This window comes from Genypterus blacodes, unplaced genomic scaffold (assembly GCF_046128005.1).
Source record: "Genypterus blacodes isolate CSIRO-AG114 ecotype Tasmania unplaced genomic scaffold, CSIRO-AGI_Gbla_v1 ptg000044l_1, whole genome shotgun sequence".
NCBI classification, from domain to species: Eukaryota; Metazoa; Chordata; class Actinopteri; order Ophidiiformes; family Ophidiidae; genus Genypterus; species Genypterus blacodes.
The window spans coordinates 8,502,461-8,512,555 of NW_027466857.1; the positions used below are offsets into that span (position 1 = coordinate 8,502,461).

The following is a 10,095-nucleotide window of genomic DNA, read 5'->3' on the forward strand; positions in this document are numbered from 1 at the left end:
ATTGAATACAAACCTAATCCAAACACCAAATCCCACCCTTAACTCACGTTGTGGGAGTTTTATTTTGAAATCCGCTAGTATTTTCTGTAGCACCGCGTTACTGCGAGCTTGACGGGGGGGTCTTGGCGTGGAGAAGCTGTTTATTCCCGTCAGGAAAGTGAATGTGGGTTAGTGACGACACTTCCCCCCTCTGCTCGGATTGATTGCCCGAAGTTTTCTCTCTTCCTCTCCCCACACGGCGCAGGGAAGTTTTTCCTTTTTCCACCTTAAAGACAGAAAACAAAACCCCGTCATGTCTCCGCCGTCCCGCCGGCTTCAGACGAAGCCCGTGATCACCTGCTTGAAGACTTTCCTCATCTCCTACAGCCTGATATTTTGGGTGAGTTTTGTGTAATCGGGGGGGACAATCGGGCGAAGCAACAATGGACAAGAAAAGCGTCGACGTGACATCATGTCTGTCCCCTCACGGTTCGGTCTGGGACTTGTTCCGTTATGAGAGCGACTGGAGGAGATACACGCAAGGGAAACGGCGTGAAGGATCAAAGCCAAAGTGCATATTTGTGTTTGTGCTGAGATAAAGAACCACTTGTTGGAGGATTGAGCCACGCAGGGGGAAAGATTGGAGCAGATGTTTGGTGCTGTGCGGCCACTCGGCGGCGCAACAACCATCCGTAGATACAACAGCTGTGTTAGTTTGGAGGCGGAAAACATTTGATCTAACTTATTATTGCCAACTGTGCGGCGATGAAAGCGCTAAACTGCAATGACAACAAAGCATTAGTGTTGAAATTAGGAGTTTAAAGATCATAAAAGGCCGATGTTTGCGGCCCGTGAGACAAATATCCTTTAATTATGATTCTGAGTATAATAGAAATAATGAAGACTTAAATCCTCTGGACTTATTGTGATATAATATAAAACGAGAACAAAGGAAGCAGGGGAAAAAAATAGAGAGAGGAAAAAACAAACAGAGATAAGGAAAGATAATATAGATCAAGCGGGAGTAAATAAACAATGTATAGAAGGAGATGACCTAGGAGACAAAGGAAGGGAGGAGGGAACATAGAAGAAGAAGTCTGTCCCTCTTCTTCCTGCACAGTCGAGGACATATTGGTTGATAAATAGAAACATTTCCTGATAAATCTGTTGATAAAGGCTGTTAATCTTTGTACTGAGCAGCAGAGAGCCCGTCAGAGGCAAACTGCAAACACAAAGTGCAGGTCAGAGGCTTTTATCTGGACATTTATTGCTCCTGGGTGGCTGAGTTGATCACGCACACACACAAGGACACACACACACCCATGCACACACACCCACCCCCTGGGCTTAATGACCTGTGTGTGTGCAGCGTGAAAGGAAGAGATGCTGAGATTTGGTAAACAACAAGCTGAGGCTTGTGTGTGTGTGTGTGTGTGTGTGTGTGTGTGTGTGTGTGTGTGTGTGTGTGTGTGTGTGTGTGTGTGTGTGTGTGTGTGTGAACATATTTTCAGCATTGAATCTCTTTATTACGTCTGACTCCAGTTCAGGTAAAAGAACTAGACTGCACACAATGCTGCAAAATCCTGCCGACACAGATTCAGTCTAGTTCTGAGTTCGTTGCACTCGTCCTTCAGCTTTGTGACGAGTGTGTCTGGTGTATAATTAAGCGGGATGCATTTTGAGCCTTAAATCTTAGGTTTGGGGCGGAAACCTCCCCGGCGGCTCTGTTTGGCTCCTGACTCGACCTGCTGTCTCTCCAGTTCACAGGCGTCATCCTGCTGGCCGTTGGGGTGTGGGGGAAGGTGAGCCTGGAGACCTACTTCTCCCTGGATTCTGAGAAACGCACCAACGCTCCATATGTCATCATCGGGACGGGCGCCATCATCGTTATTTTCGGCCTGTTCGGTTGCTTCGCTACATGCCGGGGCAGCCCATGGATGCTCAAACTGGTCAGTGCCACACGTTCCCCCCTCCTCCTCCCCCCCCACCCCCTTCTCACATGCGAGCGACCTCGTCTCACACTGACCTTTCCCTGCTTTTGTCCCGTCAGTATGCCATGTTCTTGACCTTGGTGTTCCTGGCTGAACTGGTGGCTGGTATCTCAGGTTTCATCTTCCGGCATGAGGTGAGTTACGAGCGACAAACCTGTTAAAATTCTTAAAACGATGAACGCGGAAGCTGGAGGCTACGATCTAAACTGCTTTTGTTCTGCGTGGATCAGATCAAGGCCGTGCTGGGTGAGACCTTTGACAAAGCTGTGACGAATTACAACGGCACCGACAGCCAAAGCACGGCGGTGGACATCATTCAGAGGACTGTAAGTAGCATGTTTGCTCTTGGTTAATTGTGTTTTTCTCCTTCATTGTGCAAACTAAAAGGAGTCCTGATTACATAAGAATCTCCTTAAAGGGTTAATCAAACAAAGCTGCTCCAGCACTGCTCTCCATGGGCTTACATCCCAATGTTTGATGTCACAATCTGTGTCTTCTATTCGTTATGATGGCAAAATACACGCTGTGGAAGGAGTTTGATCTAACCGCTCTGACTTTGGGGTGCACACACTCTCCAACATAAGCAGGAAACATCCGTCTCCATGGATACTGATATCTTCAAAATTAACTTAAAAACAAAAACACATCGTCATGAAGTGGTTTGGGGTGGCCGTTAATACGGCGACAGAGTGGATGGGACGTGGGTGTCCCGGCTGATTTTGTTTTTGCGGTGAAGCAGCAGTGGAGAGTTGCAGGATGAAGTAATTAGGTGTCTGTGGTGTGTTTGAGTGCGTCACATCCCGCGCTTGTGTGTGGGTAAAAAAATGCTGACCCACAGGCGCACAAACCCGAGCGGCAGCGTTGGCGTGATCCTGTGTTTTTCTGCTCTCTGGCTGCGTAGTTGCACTGCTGCGGGGTGAGGAATTACACCGATTGGGTTGAGACGGCCTACTTTAAAGACCATGGCGTCCCCGCCAGCTGCTGCAAAGACAATGTGAAATGCTCAGAGGAGACCCTGAAGGACCCACTGAAGGTCGCCGCAGAGGTCAACAACCAGGTGCGTTCACTGTGTTCACTGCCCCCACCTTTCCAGCTGTGTATGTGTGTGTCAGTAAACTACACGCTCGTTTTTCTGTTGCAGGGTTGTTTCGCACAGGTGACTCAGGTGATGGAGGATAATCTGGGAATCATTGCAGGGATCTCTTTTGGAATTGCATTCTTCCAGGTACCTCACTTGCTGTACTGTAAAGTATTTTTGCGTCCTTTTGTCTTTTAACACAATTCTGTAATTTGAATCTCTTTGCACCCAGCTTGTTGGAATCTTCCTGGCCTGCTGTTTGTCTCGATACATAACCAACAACCAGTATGAGATGGTCTAACAGTGCCGCTCTGCAGGTACGGTTCTTTATGGAATGCCGTTAATGGCGGACGTGAACTCTAGTTGATCCGGTTCGGGAGCAGATTTTGTTTACTATTAGATGTGTCTGCTTCTAACTTGTTTTCTGTCTCCCAAGGTTACTGACGGGCGGCTCCTGATGCGAACTGGGTTAAAGGAATCTCTTGTGATTTTAATATTGTATGTGTGTGTTAGTATCATTTTAGAAAGGGAAAAACACTCGCTGCTTCTTTTATTTGATCTCACTAATGGCAAAACGGCAGAAGGGAATTTGTTCATGAAAGTTTAAAGCAGTTTTGCAGTGTAGTTGCGCCCCCCCCACAAAAAAATAGTTTGTTTACACTTCAGTTAAGTTATCACACACACCTAGAAGTTAATAAGGGTTCTCCAGGAAACTTGTATGTTACTTGGTCATTTCACTTCACTCCACATCCTCAACATTTCGAGGTCTCATCTTTTTGATATTGCTGCTGCCTTATTTGTAACTTCGCCCAGCTGTAGCCGTCTGTTGCAAAGTGGATGAAAAGTAGGGAACAAGATGAAAGGTTTTACATCACTGACACAATAAGTGGATTTCTGTGTATGTGAAACCTCGAAAGCCAGAGAAACGGAGAAGTAGCAGCGACCCTGATTTTGAATTTGTTCGACATTCGGTTAGGACTTAGAAATCGTGTGGAAAATTGGCCTTGCTGTCGTTGCAGGGATAGCATTTTCACCAGCCTGTATTCATACGTGCCAATGACTATAGCCTAGATATTTTCATATCACAGTTGTCAGTGTTAAATTGTTATTTGTTTGTGGATGCATGTGAAATACTTGAAAATAAAGATAAAATCCTGAACGGCTGTGTGTGTAGTTTCATGCAGGGTTGAGGGATGTGGAAGGGGTCGGTTTTAAAGTTGTTTGTTGCTGCACTGAACTGAACAATATCTTCAAATATCCAGGTAGAATAAAGTGTGGAAGATGCCATTGTTTTGTACTAGTTAATGTTCAGATCTCACTACTGTTGGTCCTTCCATGTATCCAGTTTATGGACAATTGTTCATTTTAGTTTCCTCAGAATTTTAATCTCTCCTCCAGAAACATACAGTATGTTTATTCAGATCATCGTCTCTTGAATTGGTGTGATTAATGCACACAATTACACGATTAATTTATCGTTTGACTCCAAAGTTTCATGACTCACTTGAACCAGCAGGTGGCAGTGCTGCATCACAATGTCATAAATAGTGCGCCACAATGACTGAAGATGAAAAATCTACAAATGAAACAATGCATGTGGCTTTATATAACTACTGAGGATTTAGAGATTTTTTTTTTTTTAATTTCACTTGACAAAAATATGAAAATCAAGCAGTTAAAACTTGACAAAACGTTTCCATACCGTTTCCATAATACAAATGAACGGAGAGGACAGGCGAAATATATTGTTTAAAAAAAAAGAACAAAACAAAAGGGATTCACCTCTGAAAGCAAGTAAAGAATATTCAAAAAAGGAAACGTATTGATAACTGAAAGTGAGAGTAAACAAATATTGAAAGCTAATATTCGTCGGGGGAAAAGCACCCTGAAACATAACGAACTCGCGTAACCTGTAAACTTGCAGCTGGTGGTGCCTTCAGGGTACAATGGAAAGATAAAGAACAAATAAGGTGTAGCTAATTGCAGAGCTCTCAGCAAATATTATTTGATTGACACCTACAATGTGGCTCCTGATTGGTCAGTTTCGATCAGACGCTATCAAGGTCCGCCCATAACCCTCCTATTGACCAATGAGCTTCGAGATGCGGTAGAGAAAAAAAGGGGGGCGGTGGTTGTGTTATTCTTTAGCCGGCGTGTCCGCTATAAAAACGGGCTTCCTTGTCAGACTGCTGGGGAAATACTCATTTTCTTCGCCGGTGGACGCTGCGCGGAACTTAGGGTGACTTGAGACGACTTGGTTTGCCTCACCGAAGCACCAAGAAGAAACATTCTGCTCAAGTTCACTTCGTGGTTCAGGTCAGTTAAAGGTTCTTTCTTCCTCAAATTAAACAAACGATCAGTGTTTTCTACACCGCAGGCAGTCAAGGTCACGATGATAGTTTAAGCCCGGGGGCGACGCGGTGCAGCGAAGACAATGTGGATTCTGTATTTAGGTCCGTTGATTAAATGAAAAACGTAAATTGTGGGTTTTTGTCGTGATAACTCAACCGGCGGTGCCTGTTTCATCATCTCCAGCTGCGGTGTTCCGCCCTCGCGCGTGTCTGCAGTGGTGAACATGGAGCCTTTTGTCGGTCTATATTCTGCTTATGTTGCATTGTTTTGTTTGCATCCGTTTCATCTGCTGCAGTCTGCTAACTGTGTGTCTTGGCTACTCGGGGGTGATGCAATTTTTAGCCCGCATACTCAGTATGACGGCAGTTGCATTTTAGCAGTGTAAACATTACAAAGTGCTGCACAGAATGGAAGCTAAGCCGGTGATTGGTGCAAATCAGTAGCCGGCTTGTGAAAATGAAATTGAGTTCTTCATGTATACTCATATTCCATCTTCTCCTCTTGCAGATCAGCCACACGCAGCTCTGCCTTAATTCCCACCTGCAGTAACCAAGCCAACCCTAAAGCCTTCAAAATGATGCAGATCAGCATTGACTCAGCCAGCAACAAGCACTCCCTCATCAACGTCATGCACCGCTTCATCGCAGCAGCCAACAACATGGACGAGACCATCATGGTGCCCAGCCTGCTGCGAGACATGCCGCTGGAGGAGCAGTCCAAGAGCCAGGTGGAGAATAACAACAACGAGCCGCCCTCCCTGAACAAGCAGAGGGACATGTACGAACACTACCTCCTCCTCAAGTCCATAAAGAACGACATGGAGTGGGGCATGCTGAAGAGGGAGATGAGCAGCGGTGCCAGCTTCCTGGAAATGGCGATGAAGCAGGAGGAGCAGAAGCCGGTAACCGGGGAGATTCCCGTTGACAACAACACAGACCTGGAGCATCAGTTCCACTTCCACCTCAAGGGATTGTTTGGGGTTCTCTCAAAGCTCACGTTGCAAGCAGACGATCTCACCAACAGATACAAGAGGGAGATCGGCGCCGCAAACTTCATGAGATAGAATTCCTGCTCACTTTATTTTTATCTGGACTGCTTGACTTGCAAAAATAGGATGCGTTATGAGAAGGGGCCCCCATTTTCACCGGAAAGATCTCAATGGACCGTGAACTGACCAGGGCAACCACCCCGTCCTCTTCCTCCTGACACTCCCAATTAAAGCTCCTCTCCTGCTTCCTGCTTCCCTGTCATTCCCAGTAAAAACCAGTGACACCAGCACACACACCCTGCGCCTGTCAGTCAGCGCAGAGGTCGGCATTGTGCTTAGTAGAGGTTTAACGAGTGTGTGTGTGTGTGTGTGTGTGTGTGTACTCGAGTCAAAATGAAGCACAGCCTTGTCTTAAAATCCCTCATCTTTCTTTTCAAAAGTAACAATTTGTCATGGGAGGGAGTTGGTGTGTTTGTGTGATGACAGATAATCTTTCTGACTGTAGGAGAATGTTGAATGCTGGTTATTCTGTCCCTCCTTTTTTAATATAAATTAATGCTGAGCTGAAGGGCCTTTATCAGAATATCATCCCCCCCCCCCCCCTCTTACTGCAACATGGTGTGCCTTGACCTTTTTGTAAACTGATGCCCTGTTCAGTTTCCCCCCTCCATCTGGTTCTTGTCTGGGGAAAAAAAATGTAATATCAAAGTATTGTAATAAATTTCTGTTTGTCCTCGTATTTCAAACATTTTTATATTGAGCGTAAATGGTACAGCTGACCAATAAAGAATTGGAAACCCAAGAATCTGTCCTATTGTATTTGTCTCTTTAACACTTTATATGCATGTAGACTTGGTTCATTTGACTTTAAATATCTTATACTAACACAAGGTGCTTATTTAGGGCAGGGCTGTAGTGTGGGGTGTTGAATCTTCACTTATGTAGGCCAAGTCTGACAAATTATATAATGTTTTGGATTTAAAGTGCTTTACTGAGGAGGATTAACCCAAGTAAGCAGAAAGCTGCTGCTGCACAAAGTGGGTCAAGTGTTCAAATGCAACATTAAATACACCGCAATTTTATAGTTCCTCATTTGCATTTAGGAAAATGGTACATACTGACAGGCAAGAAACTTGGAAGCTTCTTCCTTATTACAGTTAAACAAACCCTGCAGCAGATCTAGTTCTGCATAGTGATAACAGTTAAGTTAAATATTTAACTGCAGAAGATGGCTCATCTTTCCTGCATGACAACCAGTTTCTTTCTAAGTCTTTGCATAATAATGTGACGCTACTAATCATATCTGATGAGAATTGCCCTCTAAAGACTGTCATGTTGAGCTGTCAACAGCAAATCTTGTCTGTTCTCAGCAAGACCATAAAGCTTCACTGGATCAGCAGAAATGATTAAATAAGCCATTACATGCCGCATACTGTATTGAAATGGTGGCACAAATGTTTCAGGTAACAGCATTTACAGTGGTTATTCACTTTGTTGACATTGAAATGGTCAATCATTCCAAATAAAGGCTATACAAAAGTGCAGTGAACCATCAGACAAAGATAAGACAAAACAAATAAATGGATTCCTGGTTGTTGGAGTAAACAAACTACAACACGTGAGGAAGTTCTGTGAGACATCAAATGTTTTTGTATCTGTAAATCAACGTCAGCATATCTGTGATAATATGACAGATATCATTCATAAATGTTTTGCCCCCCACCAGACGCCACATCCATCCAGCACTGTGTGAGACCCTCCCCTTAGCAACAGTGCCACCATCATCAGCCAATCCCATCGCAAAGATTTTTTTCCCCGTCTTTTCTCTCAAAGGCAACAGCAATGATGAAGAGGCTATGGCGTGATGAAGGGCATCCGGGTAGTCAATAGAGGGCAGACGCGGTTGCTCCCGTTGACCAGCACTGAGTGTGTTTTGGTGGTGGTGGGGGGAGATAGGAGATAGGGGGGGATGGGGGAGGGGGGTTTGCATAGAAGGGCCAAGAACCTGATGAACCTAGTGGTGCAAGGCTGCAGTCGCTCTCTGTTGTCACAAACAATGCAACCATACAAAAGGTTGCAAATCAAAATGGCTGTCTTGGTCAGTCCCCTCAACCCACTCAAGTAAACTGGGTCAACCCGACTGGTGACAGCTGGCCAGACCCAGTGTCTGAATAGAAATTATGTTTTGTCTTCCTGTACTGTAGATTAATCAGTGTGAAAGCCACCAAAGTCACCACCATAATCATTTACAGTATAATCCAATATGGTAATATGTTGTGTACAGCTTTTATTGTAGGTTACAATAAATACACTCTGCTTAAAATGCTTAGATTTTGCATGGGAATCACACTGCAAAGGAGTTTACACTGCAAACACCAGCTAACCAAACCTCTTAACCTCTACAGGCTTGAGCCATGACACAGATATTCTGCAACACGGATACTGGACGTGCATGAGACACCAAAGTCACATTAATGTTTTGGGAAACCCGAGAGCAAATTGCTGCAATCGACCAGTACATTGCAGATTTGAGACAGTTCCAGATTTGTATCACGCTGTATTTCAACACGCTCAGCAGTAGTTTAGCGAAGTATGGGTGTGCTGCATCAAAGTCCAAAACATCTCAAACCAGCACTAACAGTATGTGTTGTATATGTCAGGTTGTATATTACAGATTAGGTCATAAAAATCAGGCCTTTGTGTGATGTGAAAAAGGAGATTATGAGCTGAAAGTTTGGGACAGAGGAGACGTTTGGTGTTAAAGGTCCTATCAAAGGTCTCAGAGGCCAGAAGGTCTATGCACAGTGGTTTGTCCTTCTTCACCTCAGCCGCTCTTGTCTGCAGAGCTGCGGGTAAAAGTCCTACCTGAGTCAGGCAGAGTAGACGTGCATGCAGGATAGAGATTATTGCTTTATGAGGTCGGATCGAGCTGGATTTATGCTGAAGTAGTTAGGGTTGATACATGTGACTCTTAACAGTTTGATACCCTTGCTTGCCGCACCCAGGGCTGCAGCCAACTATGAGGTCACAAAGGTGAAGAATAAAAATCAGCAGCTGTGTGTGTGCGTGTGAGAGAGTGATGATTGATTGGTGAGCTTGCGGCACGTAGTCCATACAATATGGCCTTCACCATCTGAACCAATGGGTGAACCCCAGGGAACACCCCGAAGCTCTGTAGCGCAAAGAAGGTTCATTAAAATATCAGTTATATTAAAATAGTAGTAGAAATGGCCCCTGTTTTGATTCCCCGTAATAAAGTAAGAATTGCAACTCGAGTGTCTGGCTAACCTGGCATGTCACTGAACAATCAGCATGTCAAAAGCAAACCTAAAACTGGGGCTAATGCATGTTCACTGGAAAATCAAACTGGACAGGGAGGGAGTTCTCTTGCAGTGGGATGCGTCTGACCACAGGAGGATCCAGTTAACCCTCCATGGAAAGGTCATGCATGTTTTGAAATTTAGTTAACCAATATTTCCCTGTTGCTACTGCACAAACTGGTGATCCTAACTTATATGTGTCTGTATCTGTCTTCTTTTATGTTATTTCAGTGAACTGCAAAGTGGAGAAATGAAGGGAAAGGCATAATGTGTGTATGTGTAGTGTTTACTTAGTGGGTTGTGGTGTTTATTGTTAGTACTTTACAGTTTTATTTGTACTTTTGTGTTATAATCCTAATCTTCTTCTCTTTAAATCAGATAGAAATG

The 10,095-nt window shown here is 44.5% G+C and overlaps 2 protein-coding genes across 2 annotated transcripts; both read left to right on the plus strand.

The window, feature by feature from the left end:
- The first annotated feature begins 158 nt into the window (after positions 1-158).
- tspan6 (tetraspanin 6) lies at positions 159-4,207 on the plus strand. Its single transcript, XM_076149164.1, has 8 exons — positions 159-379; positions 1,740-1,928; positions 2,030-2,104; positions 2,201-2,296; positions 2,872-3,027; positions 3,112-3,195; positions 3,281-3,365; positions 3,485-4,207. The coding sequence occupies exons 1-7, from the start codon at positions 293-295 to the stop codon at positions 3,347-3,349; spliced, it is 756 nt and encodes a 251-aa protein (XP_076005279.1). The 5' UTR covers positions 159-292; the 3' UTR covers positions 3,350-3,365; positions 3,485-4,207.
- Positions 4,208-5,208: 1,001 nt separating this feature from the next.
- On the plus strand, positions 5,209-6,978 carry mid1ip1l (MID1 interacting protein 1, like). The gene is made up of 2 exons (XM_076149083.1): positions 5,209-5,364; positions 5,908-6,978. The coding sequence occupies exon 2, from the start codon at positions 5,975-5,977 to the stop codon at positions 6,461-6,463; it is 489 nt and encodes a 162-aa protein (XP_076005198.1). The 5' UTR covers positions 5,209-5,364; positions 5,908-5,974; the 3' UTR covers positions 6,464-6,978.
- The last annotated feature ends 3,117 nt before the right edge of the window (positions 6,979-10,095 follow it).

Excerpts from the sequence above, each read along its gene's own strand:
- mid1ip1l (XM_076149083.1), top strand. The coding sequence starts at position 5,975 with ATGATGCAGATCAGCATTGACTCAGCCAGCAACAAGCACTCCCTCATC.
- tspan6 (XM_076149164.1), top strand. The coding sequence starts at position 293 with ATGTCTCCGCCGTCCCGCCGGCTTCAGACGAAGCCCGTGATCACCTGC. Across the intron at positions 2,105-2,200 it reads GTTTCATCTTCCGGCATGAG|ATCAAGGCCGTGCTGGGTGA; the intron begins GTGAGTTACGAG and ends TGCGTGGATCAG. Across the intron at positions 3,028-3,111 it reads CCGCAGAGGTCAACAACCAG|GGTTGTTTCGCACAGGTGAC; the intron begins GTGCGTTCACTG and ends TTTCTGTTGCAG.